This window comes from Emydura macquarii, unplaced genomic scaffold (assembly GCF_026122565.2).
Source record: "Emydura macquarii macquarii isolate MOO-44397 ecotype Brisbane River unplaced genomic scaffold, CSIRO-AGI_Emac_v2 contig_2863, whole genome shotgun sequence".
NCBI lineage: Eukaryota > Metazoa > Chordata > Testudines > Chelidae > Emydura > Emydura macquarii.
Genome location: NW_027133000.1, coordinates 3,471,590 through 3,489,499, shown reverse-complemented (window position 1 = coordinate 3,489,499; position 17,910 = coordinate 3,471,590). Strand labels below are relative to the sequence as shown.

Sequence of the window (17,910 nt, the reverse complement as noted above, 5' to 3'; positions counted from 1 at the left end):
GTAACTTTAGGAAGTGCAAGTGAGCAGCAGGTGGTAATTCCTGTCTCATTTACCATGTCTTCACAGGAACATGTAAGCTTGTGCAGCTTGGGTTTATTGATAGGTCAGAAGGAAAAGCCTAAGGAAGACTTTCTATGCAGTGTTGTAGCTGTGCTGGTTCCAGGATATCAGAAAGACAAGGTGGGTGAGGTAATATCTTTTACTGAACCAACTTCTGTTGGTGAAAGAGACAAGCTTTCAAAGCTTACTTCAGGTCACCTGAATAAGAGCTCAGAGATAAGCTTCAAAGCTTGTCTCTTTCACCACTGATGCTGGTCCAATAAAAGATATTACCTCACCTACTTTGTCTCTTGAATGAAGACTTTGTCGTGGCTTTCATAATAAGCAAATCCAACAGTCAACATACAGTATATGTAGCAGTATATAAAGGCAGTAATAATGACTTCATAATGTTACTGCATTTTTAATACAGCAGTAAAATTCTGATGGGGTCTTTTAAATATCTTCAAGAAATTTTGTCCTTATGTAGACTACCACGCTGAGCAGAGTGTATTGTATTCCCACTAGAGTGTATTCTGGGACTGCTGGTGGGAATTCCTGCATGGAAGAAGTTAGACTACAGTATGATGGATGTAACAAGAACATTCTTCAGTTTCCTCTCCATAGGTGTCACATGGGAATGTACAGCCATGATATATGTTTCCAAGTTGGTAAACAGAGCCCTATGCATTGTGCAATTCCATGACTGTGGGCATGCGCCAAAGCTCACCATTTTGCTTAGACATTTGTGGAGGCGTTGGGATGAGGATGTGACAGTGTGTGCATATTTGGATGTTGTAAGCCAATGGAGCTCCGGGATAGGAATGAATTCAGATTGTGATAGTCAATGAACCTTAATGGTCCAATGTAGTTGTTGCTTATTGTAGTGTTGTAATTATTAGAAGGGGCACACAGAGTGTGGGATGAGTGCTCTTAGTATGTGTGTTATAAAACTCAAAACAAAATAAATAAAATAATCTACCACTGAGCAACTTTGAAACCGTCCCTGGTAATAGCTCTAGTTAGAGAACAAAAAAATCAGACAGATCTAGGAACTATTTAAGGCTGTCTGTGTAGCAGAGGAACAGAAGAAGGAGGAGAATTCATTTTGAGGAAAGGATAGATCTTTTATGTCCTTTAATTTTGAGAGACTCATTGTGCACTTGCACCATGTTCCCTGGACTCCAGAAGATGGAAAGCCTCCCAGAGCTCCCAGGCATGCAGATACTATGTACCCATTTCTGCTCACCTTCGCAGGGTTCTTCTACCTAATATCTTTGGAGGGCTAGCTAGCTCCATAGGATACTATATGTGGGATGAACTGTTATCCTGACTCCCTTCTACTCCCTTTTGGAACACCTTGCTCCCCTGTGGGAGTAGGAAGGGAGCAGTCTCTATGTTACCCTGAGTGCAAGATTTGGCTTTTATGCAGCTGTGCCTTTCTCTACTACTGCACATCTTCATAAGAACAAATCATAATCTGGTCCTAAACACACATTAAAAAGAGGGTTCCTCTCTTGACCTAATGTATTTGTACATACAAATAGCTGCAATCTTGATAACTACCCTTTGTTTTGTTGATGTAGCTTCAGAGGGATTGAGTATGCCAGAGGTGTAATTTAAGTTGAGCGAAATGGCACCTTTTCTGAACAAAATCTCCTTTTCTATTTCATCCACAGGTCTGGTTCATATTCAGGCGGGAATAAATCAACACTGATATGAATTTCCATCAATATTTTTTAAATTGCCAAATTTCAAGCCTATTATAGTCAGAGCTAACTATGAAAATTCCTGCATTATCATGTTGTAATCATAGAGCCTGCAGAGTAAAAATGAACTGTTAAAAGATTTTCAATTTATCCTTTTTTTAAAAAGTGAGATTTAATATTTATCTTTGCTATTCAGGTGTTAGTTCTTTTGTAGGCTTTTTGTTGTACCTGTTCTCATTATATAAGTATTGTGGTTTTATCAAGAAAAGGAATGGACCACGTGCCTAGCAGGACTAATGAGACACAGATGTAAAGATTCTGGCATGTTACCATCTAATAACTTTTTAAACTCATATTCCATAATAAGACAAACACAAATTAAAGACATCTGTTTTCCAAATTGTGCATCATTCCTGTGTTTGGTAGCAGTATGCGTTTAGATGATTTTAGCTTGTTTAAGAAACATAAAAAGAGAACAGTGTAGTTCTTTCAAAACTTCGCAGAAAGTAGCAAGGCCAATAAAATTTGTTTTGTTTTCTTACAGTACAGTACTAGAGTCTCTGCTCACTTCACTAGTTTAATCACTGTAACGCCACTGAAGTCAGTAAAGTTACATCAGTGTTAAACCAAAATGAGAGGAGAATCAGGCCCCAGTTCTTAAGATATGATTTAAATGTACCATTGGAGAAATGGCATTAGAAAATACCTGTGACTTTATTTATAAAGAAAAATCTTAAATCACTGTGATCAAAAGGGGTGAAAAACAGAAGTGGTATTCAGCTATTTGTAATGGTTAAAAAACTTTGCTGCAGCTTACAGCCTCTGTCAGGCTAAAAGTGCCCTGAGATCCTTTAGCTAATATACTGTGCTACAGGCTAGAAGAGGATTTTGTTTAAAATATACTGATCAACTGTAGAAGAGAGAGAGACTTTTCCCCTTTGCTAACAGATCTAACAACCTCCCTCCAATGCAATACTGGAAAGGTATAAATTGGGGGCAAAATTCACTGCTCTCATCCTCTCAGAAGCTCCAACTCTGGTATTCTTCTCTCCCTTCATCAATACAGTGGGAGTCATGCATGTGTAGGGAGAGTAGAATGTGAGAGGCTAGATCCAGCATGGGGGATTTGAGAGGAGAATTTTGTCCTGAAGGTGGAGACAAGAATGTTGGACTCATCCGTCTGACTACTCCTGATCTCACAGTGGAACGTTGTTCAGTGTATATTATTATATATAGACTATCACTTTATGTGCTGAATGTCATATGTTAAACAGAATATTAGAGGCATAATAATTCAAAGTCATGTCAGGATCTGCTCTCAGTCTTTCAGGCTCTGCAGTGATCTCCAGGCAGAGCTTTTGAACACGCTCCTCTCTAGAAGTACTATAACATATGTTGATTGAAAATGACTTACACCTCAGCCAGCTGTAACCTAACAGCTGTCAAATGTTCATAATTACCCATAATAATGTGTGGTACTGCTGGGTTGATTTTCTCTTTAAAATTCCTTTATTTTCTTTGTGCAAAATAATCAACCAAATCTCTGATATACTGCTTGCATCTAGTTCTGTTTCTCATATGACAGACAAAGCTGTAGATAGGCAATGAGACGTACTAAACACTGTATTCGTTTTGTTTGTCCATTAGTAAATTGTCTGTGTGATGTTCTGTGTTGTGTTGTTTTGGTCCCATGTTATGTTGTGTCCCTAGGGTCTGCCAGGCTTCCCCACTGTTGCTGCTCTCCACAGTAATCAGATCCTCACTGTCAAGGTTTGTGGCTGACATGTACCTGTTCAGTCAGGTCTCTCTGTATCAGCATAAGAGTGCACATGAATAGTTAATTTTACCATGGGATTCCAGTTAGCCCATCTGACTTACTATGGGCCTAATTCTGATATTACTGAGGTAGATTTCATGCTATAATTCCACTTACTCCAATGGAATTACTCCTGAGGTACAGTGTGAGTGAGATTAGAAGCCAGCTGTGTGTGTGTGTTAGTACCTAAACCAGCATCCACATCACACATACTCTTGAAGGGCATTTTGGTTTTTAGATGAAGCTTTATTATAACTGTACTTTATTACGACATACAAGAATATGGAAAATGTCAAAATACTGTACATCAGGCACCTAATGAGCATAGGCAGATTCAATTATCTGTTTATGTGTCATGCACCAGTAGTTTAAGCTGTCCACTTGGAGATGCACTTTGAAAAATGTGCTATGCAGGAAGGATTTAAACAATCTAGGTATGCCTGGACTTCAGATATCATTAAAATGGCACTATTCATCATGGCACAATATGCTGGCTGGAAAAATCTGACTGAAAATTGAATTGGTGCTTTGTCTATGGAATCTTTGCTGAAAGACCAGCATATAAGAAATGTGGTGATTTTAGACCCTTAGGATTATAAGATGTTGATGAACTCAGAGATTCCTAGAAGAATTGTTGGGAGGAGAACTTGTGTTATGTTACCTTCAACTGATCCCTAAGTAACAAAGCTTCTATCTTGTATTCTCTGAATCTACATATTAACTTCTTTAAAAGAAAAGGCATAGATTTTATCAGACACAAGCACCAGTTTATATGATATTAGCTATTATAAGTCTAATGTATATATCTTTATTTCTTTCTTGGGGCCTTCTGATGTCTATTCTTCAACTCTCTCACCTCTGAACTTCAACCTTTGACCTCACCTGCCTGATCAGATGGTGTTTCCTAAAATCAATCATGGGTTTCTCTCTGCTGATCAGCAGCTCATTAAACGCCGCCTCATTAAGGTAGTGCTTAATCTCACTGGAATCTGGTTCTTCTTTACATTTGAATATTACTCTCTACTGTACTTTTTGTCATATTCCTTCTTATAGTGGGTAATTAATCTGAAAAATATCCTGGAGCCAAACCATTTTTGGTGAAATATGTTTGTATAAAATAGCAGTGGAAACTACACGAAGCTTTGCTAAAAAGTTCATATTTAAAATTCAGCCAACAAGGCTTTTTATAGTAGTTTGTAGTATATTCTGGAAACTGAATAAAATTAAATACTGGGTTTTTTTAAAAGAAATGTGCTTTAACAATTTGTTTGTAAATTAAGTTATTGCAAAATCAATGTATCTAAACCATAAAAGTAGCCACTTATCACTATCAACCAGCTACTGAAAACAGATAAAATATTATATACAACTTTTCAGCAAGGCAATTATATTTCATTGTCATTTTAGACCTCCGTCAGTACTCAGTTGTTGAGCTTTGCAAAATTGCTAAGAAAATGTAACAACTCTCAGACAAACCTACTCGCTCAGTCTTTGCTATGAATCTGTGATCATGATGATGATCACAAATTGAAAATTATGCCTGCTCTTCCAAATCAGTTGCTTGCTTTGGGAAATGGTGAGTAGAATTTTGCAAAGCAACATCAGTGTAAACCCTGCTATTGAACCTGAGTCTCACTCTTTGTGGCTCTATTAGCTGGTTGCACAATATAGGTTCAGCACATTAGTCTTCTGAGGTGAACTGCAATCTCAGCCATAAGAAATGAAGAAGCTGTTTAAAGACCATCTCCATCCATGATCAAACCAAGCATCCTGCTCATAACAGCCACTTCAGCCCATCAGGAACATAGTATAGGTAAATTGCCTTTTTGTGGGGCTTTGTACAGCTGAACTTCTGATGATGATTTTGTTCACTCCTGTTCAGGGTGACCAAGGACAAGCTGGACCCCCTGGTCCTCCAGGACCACCAGGACCCAGAGGTCCTCCAGGAGACACTGGCAAAGATGGCCCCCGAGGGATACCTGGAGTACCGGTGAGTTAGCCTAGAGGATATAGTGGCATCACTGTGGTATGTGAGTGCTTTACACGCATGAATAAATTTAGCCTCAGAAACACTCCTGTGAGGTTGGAAATATTATTATTCACATTTTATCAATGGGGAAACTGAACCAGAGGGAGGTTATATGACATGCTTACAGCAATATGCTGTGAGTAAGTAGCCGGGCCAAGAACAGCACCCAGATCTCATGACTCCCAGTCCTGACAATTGTTTCCCCAAGTTCCTGACTGTCTGAATTGTTCCCTAATGTTCTAATTATGGCAGTGCTGGGCAGCCTCTTTGCAAACAAGAAGAGAATGTCGCTACCCAGCCACTCACTTAAAGCTCAGTTTGAATCCAGGTTATTGTGTGTTTGATTTGACTTCTAGCTTCCTAACGATGATTAATATTTTTTAAAAATGAAGTTAGAGAAAATGGATTGTTAAATTCTCAGAGCCTGATTCTGCGATGCACACTCAGGATGAGCAGTATACCGCTCCTCAGAAAGCCCCATATATTTCAATGGAACCACTCACAGAGTAAGATACTGGTTATCATTTGTTTGGGAGAAAGAATCCGGCTTTTAGCTTTTTGGCCTTTTATTGTTGGAGGTCTGATGAAACTTTTTAAAATTATAACATAAATACAAAAATCGCTTGGCCCCATTTTTAACAAGTCTTGGAAATACTCATGATTTTATATTTTTGTGACCTACTAAACTCTTGAGCTTTTTTTTTTTTTCCAGGAGACTGCCCCCCTTTCCATTTTCATAGTCCTATAGGACATAAAATCAACATTGTGAAGGAAAATTCATGGTTCCATATGTGGACCAGGGCAGGAAGACATAAACCTTCCCTACAGAGTCCTTTTTTGGTAATACCAAAAGGAAAATACACCCAAGCTCATATTCTAATCTCATTCTGAGTGCCTTATCCTACATTATATTAACTGTATAAAATTATAGAACATAACAACAATAATAGCTCAACTCAGTTAAAACTTTTTTTGAAAACTGAACAAGACTTGGCATTTATAAGTCTTAGTCCAAAATGCCTTGCAAGAGTTGCCTTGAAAAACCTTCAGTTAGAAGAATGCTGTGAAAGGTTGAATAAATCTGCTACTTTCCATTCTTTAAAGTTCATCTCAGCCACTTTTGCCAGTGATGCACTATCCCTTCATTGTCAGAAATCTTTGGACTTTATTCTGATATCCCTTACCCTGGTACAATTCCACTCACATAGTGGAATTACTCCTGAGTTCCAGTTGTGTAAGTGAGATCGGAATCAGCTGTCTGACTCCAACAGTATAATTTTCTCTGGATCATGCACAAGTGGCTGGGAGAGGTCAGCAGTGATGGAAAGCAAGGCTGATTATAATCTGACTAGATTTTTACTTCTCAAGCAAGTGGAGCATTAGTGATTATTATAACAGGAAAATAATGCATCTTCTATATACAATAGGGGTCATAAGTATCATAATTGTCCTGCAGTAAATTTGACTTTAGACAGCAAGGGACAGATTATATTATTTTATTTATTTATATGGCTTTAAAAAATGTGCCTATCTAAAGGTTTCTAGGTGCCTGCATATGCAGATAACAACGATACATTGTGAACAAACAGGACCAGTGCCCATATTAAAATCCTCCAGAAACACTAATTACTATTATCTTCCTCCACTCCACTCCCACTCTAGGAGAGCCTGGGAAATTGGCTTTGCAACTGGATGTGGTTTACTCATTTGTTGCATATAATATGTATTGTGAATTTAGTTCTTTTTCTTTTTCTTTCCTGTTTGTGAAGCTTTTGCAAACTGATCCGAGTCACTGCAAATGTGTTTTTCATGGCTGTTTGCCAAACATTTTGAACAAACAACTTTCAGTCTTTTTCTTTTTCACTACTGTTCAATCTGAGCATGCACAATTTGTTAGCCATAAGTGAATAGTTGGTCACTTAAGTATTGTTTTCTGCTCTGCAATTGGACTGAAGCTTTTTAAACAAGAAAATAATGAAAAACAAATATTCCTTTTCCTGTATGAATAGACTTGTTTGCACTACAATGCCGGTATTTGTATAATTAGCCATTCCCCACTCAGTCATGTGTGAACAAAGTGTGTTCACATGAAAGATTTCCAAAAGTGAACAAAGAGGCACAAGCATGGTTGAATTGAATAATGGTTTGGATTTAGAATGAATGTTCGAAAATACTGTTCTGCAATATTCAACCATGTGTAGTATGTCTTGAAGGTGAACAAATTCACATTCTTTTGGATCAGTGCAGCAAAGTGAGCACCAGGGTCAGACACTGAGCTCAATCTCTTACTCAGTTTTTACTCAGTCAAGACCCAATTAACTTCAGTTACACTAGTTGGAAAACTTGTTGGTAGTTTCAGCAGAGGCGCCAAAGAATGAGTAGGCATGGGGACTGAATTATCCTCTTATCTCTAAGGTCCTTCCAAGCCCATAGTGAAGGCACTTCAATGGTACAGTCTCTGGAGCCTCTATACCTGTTCTGTGGATAAAGGCCTTCAGTTTCGAGGGCTGTCAACACAGCACTTTTAACAAACACTAAATTGACACCAACAAAAATAAATAACATTTAAGAATAGTTACATGCAGCAACCATTTACCATATGCACAAAGTGCTTCATTTCCAGTGGTTAAGCATTAGCCAAAGATGGAACAATTTAGCGACAGTGTGGCAATGTCAGAGAAAGCTAGGATGTCTGAGTACTATTCCGTTTCCTTTTCTAGCATTCTATATACATAAACCATTTAGACATAGTTCAGGTGTATGTAACATCAGTGTTTTCTTATATCTTATTTAGGGTCCTGAGGGCTAGATTTTCAAATGTATTCAGATGCCTAAAAAAGATGCAGATCGGCATCTAGTGGGATTTTCAAAAGCCTAAGTGCGTTAAGCACCTAACTCCTATTGAAATCAATAGGAGTTAGGTGCCTAACCTGCTTAGGCACTTTGGAAAATCCCACTAGGCGCTTATCTGCATCTTTAGGCACCTGAATGACTTTGAATATCTGGCCCTGTGTGCCTCCTTCCAGATTTGTTTCCCTTGTTTCCCAGTGAAGTCAGCAGGGCTTTGCAGGATCAGCATCTTGCAGGTCTGGATTGGCATCACCAGATGATGACCTACTTAAGCTCTGTGGGTCTCCCAAGTTATGTAGCAGCAGAGGTTGCAACAATTCAGAGATATAAGCACTCCCTCAGTAGTTACTGCTGCATGTGTTTGCCAGAGGCTGCCCTCTTTCCAGAACAGATGCAGAGTCAGCTCTCAGGCTCCTGGGACTGACATTTCCTGATTTCTGCTCAATGAATCCCCTGGCATCCTGACACCAAGGCTTGTTCTTCTGTGGCTGACTGATTTGTATTTAGTCAGGCAGGAAAGAGTTGTAAAGGGACTACATGGCCCAAGTTACTGGCATCTACCTGGCTGACACCTTCATTTCTGAAATACAAATGGGCTTTTGAACTCAATATTCATTTCCCTTGTCTCATACATCCAACAAAGTAGTGGTTAGGGAGTGTAAGAATAAGGACACCCCAGAATTCCATAGCTAGAGGACAAAGACCCCTACACCATCACACTAGAGCAACCATTAATGAGATCAGCACCCTGCCGTCCTCTGCAACTCCATGTATTTAAAACAAAATTGACCAATGGGGGGCCTGCCTTAGTTTATCTTCCCACCTGAAAAGGCCACATGGGTTATTTACACCAGCACCTAGGTTTTAGTAGCTCATGCATCCTCAGAAGGGAATGGAGGGAGAAATGAGGTTCCCCTGCAACTACTATGGAGCTTTCCCAGAACTTATATCCCAGAATACGACATGTGCTTCCGAAACCCTTGCATCATTTAAATAGGTGCCTCTAGCATACTCTTAGAAAGTCTGGCTCTGCTTTGTCTCCTTTCCATCTAATAAGATAACTGCAACATAAACCCATCACTTTTGTGACATAAAATAACGAGTGACTTCTTTACCACTGCTGAGCAAGTGAAAATGTTCATATCAGTCAGCAGAATAGTAATTCCTCTTCTGACCTGCTCAGTGTGAGAACGAGTGTGGAAAAATTCTAGGTTGAGATTTTCAAAGCCAGCTATGGGATTTAGCCACACAACTCTCATAGAAATTAATAAGTGCGGTGTAGCTTTGAAAATATCAAGCCTAGTCTTTTTAGTGATTTGTGTAATGTCCTAAAGCATTAATTTGCAAAGAGACAAAGTGGGTGAGGTAGTATCTTTTATTGGATCAATTTCTATTGATAAGAGAGACAAGCTTTCGAGTTTACACAAAACTAAGCTCAAAAGTTTGTCTTTCTCACCAGCAGAAGTTGGTCAAATAAAAGATATTACTACAACAATACTTTGCAAAATCAGTTAAAAGCTTCCTAACAGAGAATGTAATAATTATTTTGGAATACTCAAAAATCAGATCTTTGCAAAACATTTGCAAAACAACATTACTTCATTTGCCTTAAAACTCCAGTTTACTGGGAAGGAAATGTTTTCCAAATAACAGGAGACTGGAAGTCAGGGCATTTGGTACTGAAGAGCTGTTGAATTAAGAGATTTATCCCGTTAAAACATTGAAAGAAAGGATTTTGACCTGCCATGTTAATAGCCAGCGATCATCATAATATATATTAGATATTCATGCAGCTGTCACATGCTTCAGTAGGTATTTCAGTGTAATGTAGTTAATAGACATTTTAACGTTACTAAGTAGGGAGTGAATGTAAATAACATTATTGATATAAATCCAATTTATTTTTAAGGGAGAGCCAGGAAAACCAGGTGAACAAGGGTTAATGGTAAGTACCTTTATTTCTTCTGTTTCCAGTTCACTAAACAGTTATACAGAGTACCTTTATGTTTTCTTCACCAAAAAGTCTTATGATTTTGTTTTACTTAACCCTTTTTTGTTACAAAAGTATATGGATCCTCATTTGTGAGAAAAGCATAGAATGAGAGATCTCCTCCTATGCACAACTGGCTGACTCTTGGGGCCGGATTCTTCTCTCAATTTACAGAAGCAGAGGAGAACCAAAAGAGGGAAAGAGTCAGACGAGTTGCATAATACCCCACTCACAGGGAGTCCCCATGTGTGCCCTCCCTTTAAAGCTTAATTGTTGCCTCTTGCCCACTTCTTGAGAGAGCCCAACCCTCACCTGACTCTGTAGTGACAGTCCTGGCCCCTTTTCCTGATGGAACAATAAAGAGGAAACGCTGCACACTGAAACTCTCAGGATAATTCTTCTCCCTCTGAGTTTTTTCCCGCCACATATGGGAGTATCTAGCCCCATATTCAATAATCAAGTGAATGCATTTTTTATGAGTTCAGTGATCTGGGTATAGATGTTTTCTGCTGCATCAAGGAAACGAAACCCTTTCAATTTGAAATAAAATGAGTACCATCACTTTTAACCCCCAGTTCAACCAATGAGCAAGTGAAATAGTGGCTGCTGCCCGGCGCACACATGATATGTGGTCCATACACTGGTTTTTTATCTTTGAGGTCTTGTCTCACAGTGCTGGCCAGGCCCAACCTTATTTTCTTATAGGAGCTGACAAAATCACAGCCCATGGCCCTTTCGAATTTGTGAATGTCTGGGCAGCAAGATAATAGGATCAGGAATCAGACACAAATTTGATTGTTTATAGTCTGAATTTCTGAAGTTTGGAGGAAAAATGGTGTTATTTTTACCTTGAAAAACTTCAGGTGATTTTGAATGGCAATAGGCACATATTCTTAGAAGCTGATGAAATTTAGAAATGTCTAGGCTCTGAAATGCCCTGCTGGGAGCAGGCAGTTAAAGAAAATCCTGTGGCTTGTTCATCTGAAGATAATGACAAAAAACAAAAAAATTAATTAACAAAAAAAAGTACCACCCAATGTTCTAATCAGTTTCTTTCTTTTCTCCTTCCCTCTTCTATTTTTTTTGATTGCCCATTGATTATAACGTGTATAATAGCTGTAGGTTTCTTTTACATTTGCTTTAATACAGTTCTCCGTGTTCTCATTAATTCACTGTGGACCAGATTCACTCAGGATCTGCACCAGTGTCTTCTAGTACAGACCTTGGCACAGGATCACTGGAGACAAAGTCTACCTGGATGAGGTTTGCAGTAGTGCAAGGTTCCTGCAACTCCTTGTCACTGATAGTGCCCAGAAACAGAGCCGGCCATTCCAAAAATTAGGTTCAGTGGGATTACTCATGTGAATAAATGACTAGGTGCTACATTATTTTAGTGGGAATAAGGACATTTACCTCATAAGGGCGTCTTAAGTCCTAAATGTTGGTAAAGTGCCTTGACATCTTCCAATAAATTTGAGAAGTATTATTAGGATGGGGAAACTAGTGTTCCAACCTTTGCAATTATGGACCAACAACTGCAGTGCACAGTTTGAAACTACTTAGCTATGCTAATTATTTTCTCCTCTCACAAATAGTCAGTCTTGCAGCCGTCCAAGTGGAATAACACTTCATGGAGAGGCACTGTTGGGAGATAATGAGATGACAGCAAGTCTTGGAAGCCTGTGTCTCTGTGCTCACCCACAGCTTATAGTTATCTCACAACAATTGCACACCATATTGTGTGTTACTCCTTACATAGTTATTGTAGCAGTGGTTTCGTCACAATGGTTCTCAAAATAAACCTTCCCTATACTTTCAAAGTATTACAGGGACACTATAAAGTCATATAAAGCCTGAATTTCACAGAGGCTTGAAACTGGGCTATTATTATAGTACCAAATATAATTGAGATTTAGAAGAACCAATTTTTTTTTTTTAAATCTTCACACGCATTTTCCCTCAGTTTGCCTGCATAAATTCTCTTGACATTAAGAAGAGTTATTCAGGCATTCTGAAATAAGGACAGATTGGAACTACAATGTGATCATAACATAATGTGTATATATGTGTAGGGCCTACATTGAGCACAGAGATTTTTTAATATTATTCACATTTGCATACGATTCACTGGATGTATTCAATACTTATATGTACATTTAAAATGATTCATGCTTTCATACACTAAAGGTTTAAATCATTTTAATGTATCTGGATTCCCAAGAATAATTTTTTTTCAATTAAATAAGAGGTCCACTGACTTTAGTGGACTTATGACAGGTTACAACCGCTGATGGTCTGCCCCATTTTATTAAAATCTCTTGAACAAATAACAGTATTTCCTTGATTGATAAAGAAAACACATACTTTAGATGATATCAGGAGGGAGCTGGTATTACAGTGCCCCTCCTCATCTCAGCTGGAGGGGGGTTTGGTTGGACCAGCAGAGGGATGGCCAACCCCTGAGAGGCAGGGGAGAGGAAGTGCTTGTGCTCAGATGTGCAAGGAGCTTATCCCCTACTCCCTCTGGTGTCTCAGAATGAAGGTAGAAGTGCCCTTCAAGGAGAGAAAGGGGTTTCTCTGCTTCCCATTGGCCAGCGGAAGTGACAGAGGTATAGGGGTGCCAGTTAGCTCTTACAGGCACCCCCATTTCAATGTAAAGGCCCCCCATGTGTCTGGGGGCCATCTTGCTGCTATTGCTGCCCCCTCTTCCTCTTTAGTGTTGAGATATTGTTGAGCTCTGTTTCCAATATACTGTGGGTCTGACTGATTGTATCTTCTGATTTGAGAAGGTATTTTTTCCCCTCAGGGCCAAATTGGCAGGATGTCAGGGCGGAGGGTCACTTTCCTTGCAGCATCATGGAAGCCCAGTTCTAGTGTAAAGGAATGAGAGTGCAAATTTTTAAGATTCAAAGAGATAAAGGCGTATTTGGTTTGTTGCATCTTGGGTCTAGTGCAGATAAAGGCTAAAACAGCAGCTTCCAGAGGTAAATGTGAGTAAAAGCTCAGGATATAACTGGTTGTCCTTTTTGTCTATATGGAGAAAGGAACACCACATTTTCTGGGACTGAGGTAACCCGAATTCATCTTTGAGTGTGTGTGTAGGGTTAGGCTAAAATGAGTCAGTTTTGAATGATTGATTAGCTGGTGTGAGGTCATTTAGCTTCATACCGGGCCAAGTTAAATGCCTGATGTGTGAGGGGGTGGCTGGATAGTGCCCCTTAAAACTCCCACACTTCTTACGTTAAAGTTGAGCCCTGCCATTTACAATCCATCCCTGCATCTGTGTTTTATTTGCCTGTGTCCTGATCAATACGCTTTAATACCCAGGAAGTGGTCCTCCATTATTTCCTTCTCATTTTCAGAACTGAACATAAGAAATTGAATTGCTGATCATTTTGCACCAGGAGTTAGAATTTCTGATTGCAAGCTACTAATGAGTGCCTCATTTGTGGTTAGTGACAGGAAACCTCAGCTCCTGGCACTGAAATATTAAAGTTCTTATACTATTTTATATGAATACTCTGCAGTCTGCACTTGGGGTGTTTAATTACCCCTAATGCAAAACCACCCCAAGCTAAGTATAAAGTCTGTAGGGTCAACAAGTTTGTCTTTATCCAGTTTCACTGGGAAACTCTTCTAGAAAACATGACCTACATGTTGTTTTTTTTCAGATATGCAAAATAAGGGCCTGATCCTGGAGTCCTCTCTCGTAAGAAACTATCATCTTTGATGGATAATAGAAGACTGCAGGATCAGACCTTGAATTCTCAAAATGCCAAACCTTGAAATGGAAAACCTATTAATTTTCATATGGAGAAAAAGAAAATGATTTAACTGTATGAAATGAACTCACAAAGGAGTGTCAAAACTGAGAGTAGGAAGCGCTATTAGTTTGAACTTTGACTTTTGTAGGCCAGGGGCAAATCCTCAGCTGGTGTAAATTCCCATAGCTCCTTTGAATTCAGTGAAGTCTGCCCTGAAGTCAATGAATCTATGGGAATTTACACCATCTGAGGAATTTAATAATTTTGCTGTTTTACCTGTAGTATATAGACAAAGCAGTAGTGCACTATTCGTAACATTTTGACAGTGTAGTCAGTATAAATCCTGGATGAGATTATTTTAGAATTAAGTTGGCTGCAAAGGTTTCCTTAAGGGCTAAAAGGTGGCTGTCAGATTTTCAGCCTACATATATTAGAGCTTATTCCTTCCCCCAACACAAATCTACATTGCTGTTTTGTCTTAATAATGCTTGTGCAAGTAAAAATGCCAGTCTCACTGGCTTTTTATCCTTTTTAATGTTCTTGTACCTCAAAAAGTCTGTGTGTGTTTAAATTAGGCATCTCTTATGAAAATATAGTGCATGTTAGTGCACTTTGTTATGTTTTAAAAATACCTCAAGGATCTCTAGTATTTGTGAGTAAACTAGATGTAGTTGCTTTTCAGAATGGATAATTCCGTTTCTGTTTTGGAAGGAAAGAACATGTAACTAGTTAAGATACTGAGGTATTAGACCAAATTTTCAAAGAACTGATCAACAGGTGAGCTATCCAAAATGTATGTGCAAGCTGGTAAATGAGAAAATGAAATCAATTTGCATGTGTAAATATGCAAAATAAAGGTTTTGCAGGATCAACAGGCGTACAAATATTTTGCATGGGTCATAGGGCCAAAATGTTAAATACTTAACAAATTATCCACTGTCTAAATGCAACACATTTCCATTACTTTAGCACAGAATAGTGTTCAGTCATACGGATGTGTTATAATATCTCCAGTGGAGTCTCTAAGGTCTGTTGAGCAAATAATGAACATCTAGGCCTCTATCCAGCTGATATTTCCTCTAGCTTTCCAAAATGAAAAAGCTGCAGAAGATTAAAGGTGCTGGCTGCACATCTGGCCAGTTTAAGTCAGGTGGTCTGCCTACTGCAGAAGTCCTTTCTCAAAACAAAAATAAACATACATACACACAAGAAGCCCAAAACTGGGTGATAGTATGTTGCAGAAGAGGCATGTAACAGGCAAAATATAATTGCGCTAATTGCTAATTGCTAATTGCTAATTGTTCAGTGAGACAAATTTCCCTATTCTCATGAAAAATGCCATCATCGCTTTAGTGATCACAGATTCTCAATTCTCGGTGTTAGTCTCCTCTCAAAAATAGCACCTCTTACAGAATGGCACATGTAGCATCAAGCATGTGTAAATATGCAAAATAAAGGTTTTGCAGGATCAACAGGCGTACAAATATTTTGCATGGGTGATCGCTTTAGTGATCACAGATTCTCAATTCTCGGTGTTAGTCTCCTCTCAAAAATAGCACCTCTTACAGAATAGCACATGTAGCATCAAGCATGTGTAAATATGCAAAATAAAGGTTTTGCAGGATCAACAGGCGTACAAATATTTTGCATGGGTCATAGGGCCAAAATGTTAAATACTTAACAAATTATCCACTGTCTAAATGCAACACATTTCCATTACTTTAGCACAGAATAGTGTTCAGTCATACGGATGTGCTATAATATCTCCAGTGGAGTCTCTAAGGTCTGTTGAGCAAATAATGAACATCTAGGCCTCTATCCAGCTGATATTTCCTCTAGCTTTCCAAAATGAAAAAGCTGCAGAAGATTAAAGGTGCTGGCTGCACATCTGGCCAGTTTAAGTCAGGTGGTCTGCCTACTGCAGAAGTCCTTTCTCAAAACAAAAATAAACATACATACACACAAGAAGCCCAAAACTGGGTGATAGTATGTTGCAGAAGAGGCATGTAACAGGCAAAATATAATTGCGCTAATTGCAATTTGTTCAGTGAGACAAATTTCCCTATTCTCATGAAAAATGCCATCATCGCTTTAGTGATCACAGATTCTCAATTCTCGGTGTTAGTCTCCTCTCAAAAATAGCACCTCTTACAGAATAGCACATGTAGCATCAAGCTGGAGTGTTTGCTCAATATTTACTCAGAAGGTAAAGTGCCACTGCTGAATTATCAAATCAGTTTTCTGCAGTAGCTGGACTTTATCTGGAGGTTTTGCCATCCTGAAGTGGCATTACTGGTGGCATACAATCCTCTTAGTTCTAGCTTTAGCACCATTTATCACCTAGCTCTTTATATTTCCTTTTTCTTTCTTTCGTTCTTTTCTTTCATTCTTTCTTTGACCTATTCTGGAAGAGCAAGTTCACGAAAGCAGGGAAAGTTCACGTCTCCACACTTCTTCCTTCTGTTGCTGCCTCCACCGATGCCCCTCTTCCCCCACCAATGTGTTGGACATCCTGCCCTTCCTGCTGGTGTTTTCCCTCCCAATTCTTTAGTGCTCCATACTTATCCCATTCATCCTTGGTCTACATTTACCAGACCTCCTGTCCTATGGCTGGTCAGCCCTGGCTCCTCCTGTTGGTGCTGTTCCTGCTTTTGCCTTTCCTTCAGTCAGTAAGGGCTGTATTCACTTCACTTCCTTCCTATGTGATCTGCCAGTAACTCTCTCATTCTGTTTTCCTCATGGACCAGTAAATCCAATGGGAGGTCAGTTAACTAAGCATGATATTTGTTAACATTTAACTGATTCTGAAAGTTCCTTTTTAAATACAATGGATAACTTTACCTTTTTAACCAACTGAGAATGAGTTCACGATATCTTTTTCTGCCAGACTGAAACTTTGAGTCATGTATGTGAAATCATGGAGGAACGGTGGAGAATTATTGGTTGTTGTTTTTTTAATTACTATACTTCAAAAAAAAAAAAAAAAAAGTTTTAGGAGAGCAACTTTGGCATATCACCCTTTAAATTCCTAAATTACTCTCTTGTTATAGAAATGTTGAGTCTTACTTTAATTCACAAATTGTAGGGCATAAATAGATGCAAATATGTCCATGTAAACACCAACTCTTTGTTTAGAGGGAAGTTCTGCAAACATCGGGGAACATAAACTGACCCAAAAAAGGTACCAAAGTTGAAATATTGAAGTCAAATTAAATGATAAAATTATATCATTACTGAGCCAGATCTTCAGTTGGTATAAATCAACATTTCTCCATTGACTGACTTGAAGCTATACCATTTTGCATCAGCGGAGGATCTGACCCATTGTTTATTTCCAAGAGTATATTTCTCAATTTGTAATTAGCTACTCTGTACTTTTGTTATTATCGTACATTATCGTAAATGTCACGTACATTTTCTGGGATGCCATACCAACCGTTAATAGAAATCTGCTGAAGAACAGCATTATATGAAAACTAATTAATTATTGTTGTGGCTGCTGTTGTTTTTTCCATCAGTGAATACAAATAGCATTGAGGCCACTGCTTAATCAGAATTCATGTGAAGTTTCCCATCTGATGATTAGTCTATTTCTTACTTAGCCATTGTTTTATCCAGTTGACTTCACCAGTACTAAAGCCAAATGCAGTTAAACATAAATACGTACTATGAGAGTGAATTACCACTGCATGGGGCAAGCCTCCTTTGGAGCT

General features: G+C 38.7%; 1 protein-coding gene across 1 annotated transcript in view; it reads left to right on the top strand.

Annotated features, from left to right (window-relative positions):
* COL25A1 (collagen type XXV alpha 1 chain) overlaps positions 1-17,910 on the top strand; it is a 421,681-nt gene that overhangs the window by 301,531 nt on the left and 102,240 nt on the right. Inside the window, exons 8-10 of the mRNA XM_067568260.1 lie at positions 3,459-3,518; positions 5,447-5,554; positions 10,353-10,388. Coding sequence (XP_067424361.1) covers positions 3,459-3,518; positions 5,447-5,554; positions 10,353-10,388 — 204 coding nt within the window. The remainder of the gene's footprint in view (positions 1-3,458; positions 3,519-5,446; positions 5,555-10,352; positions 10,389-17,910) is intronic.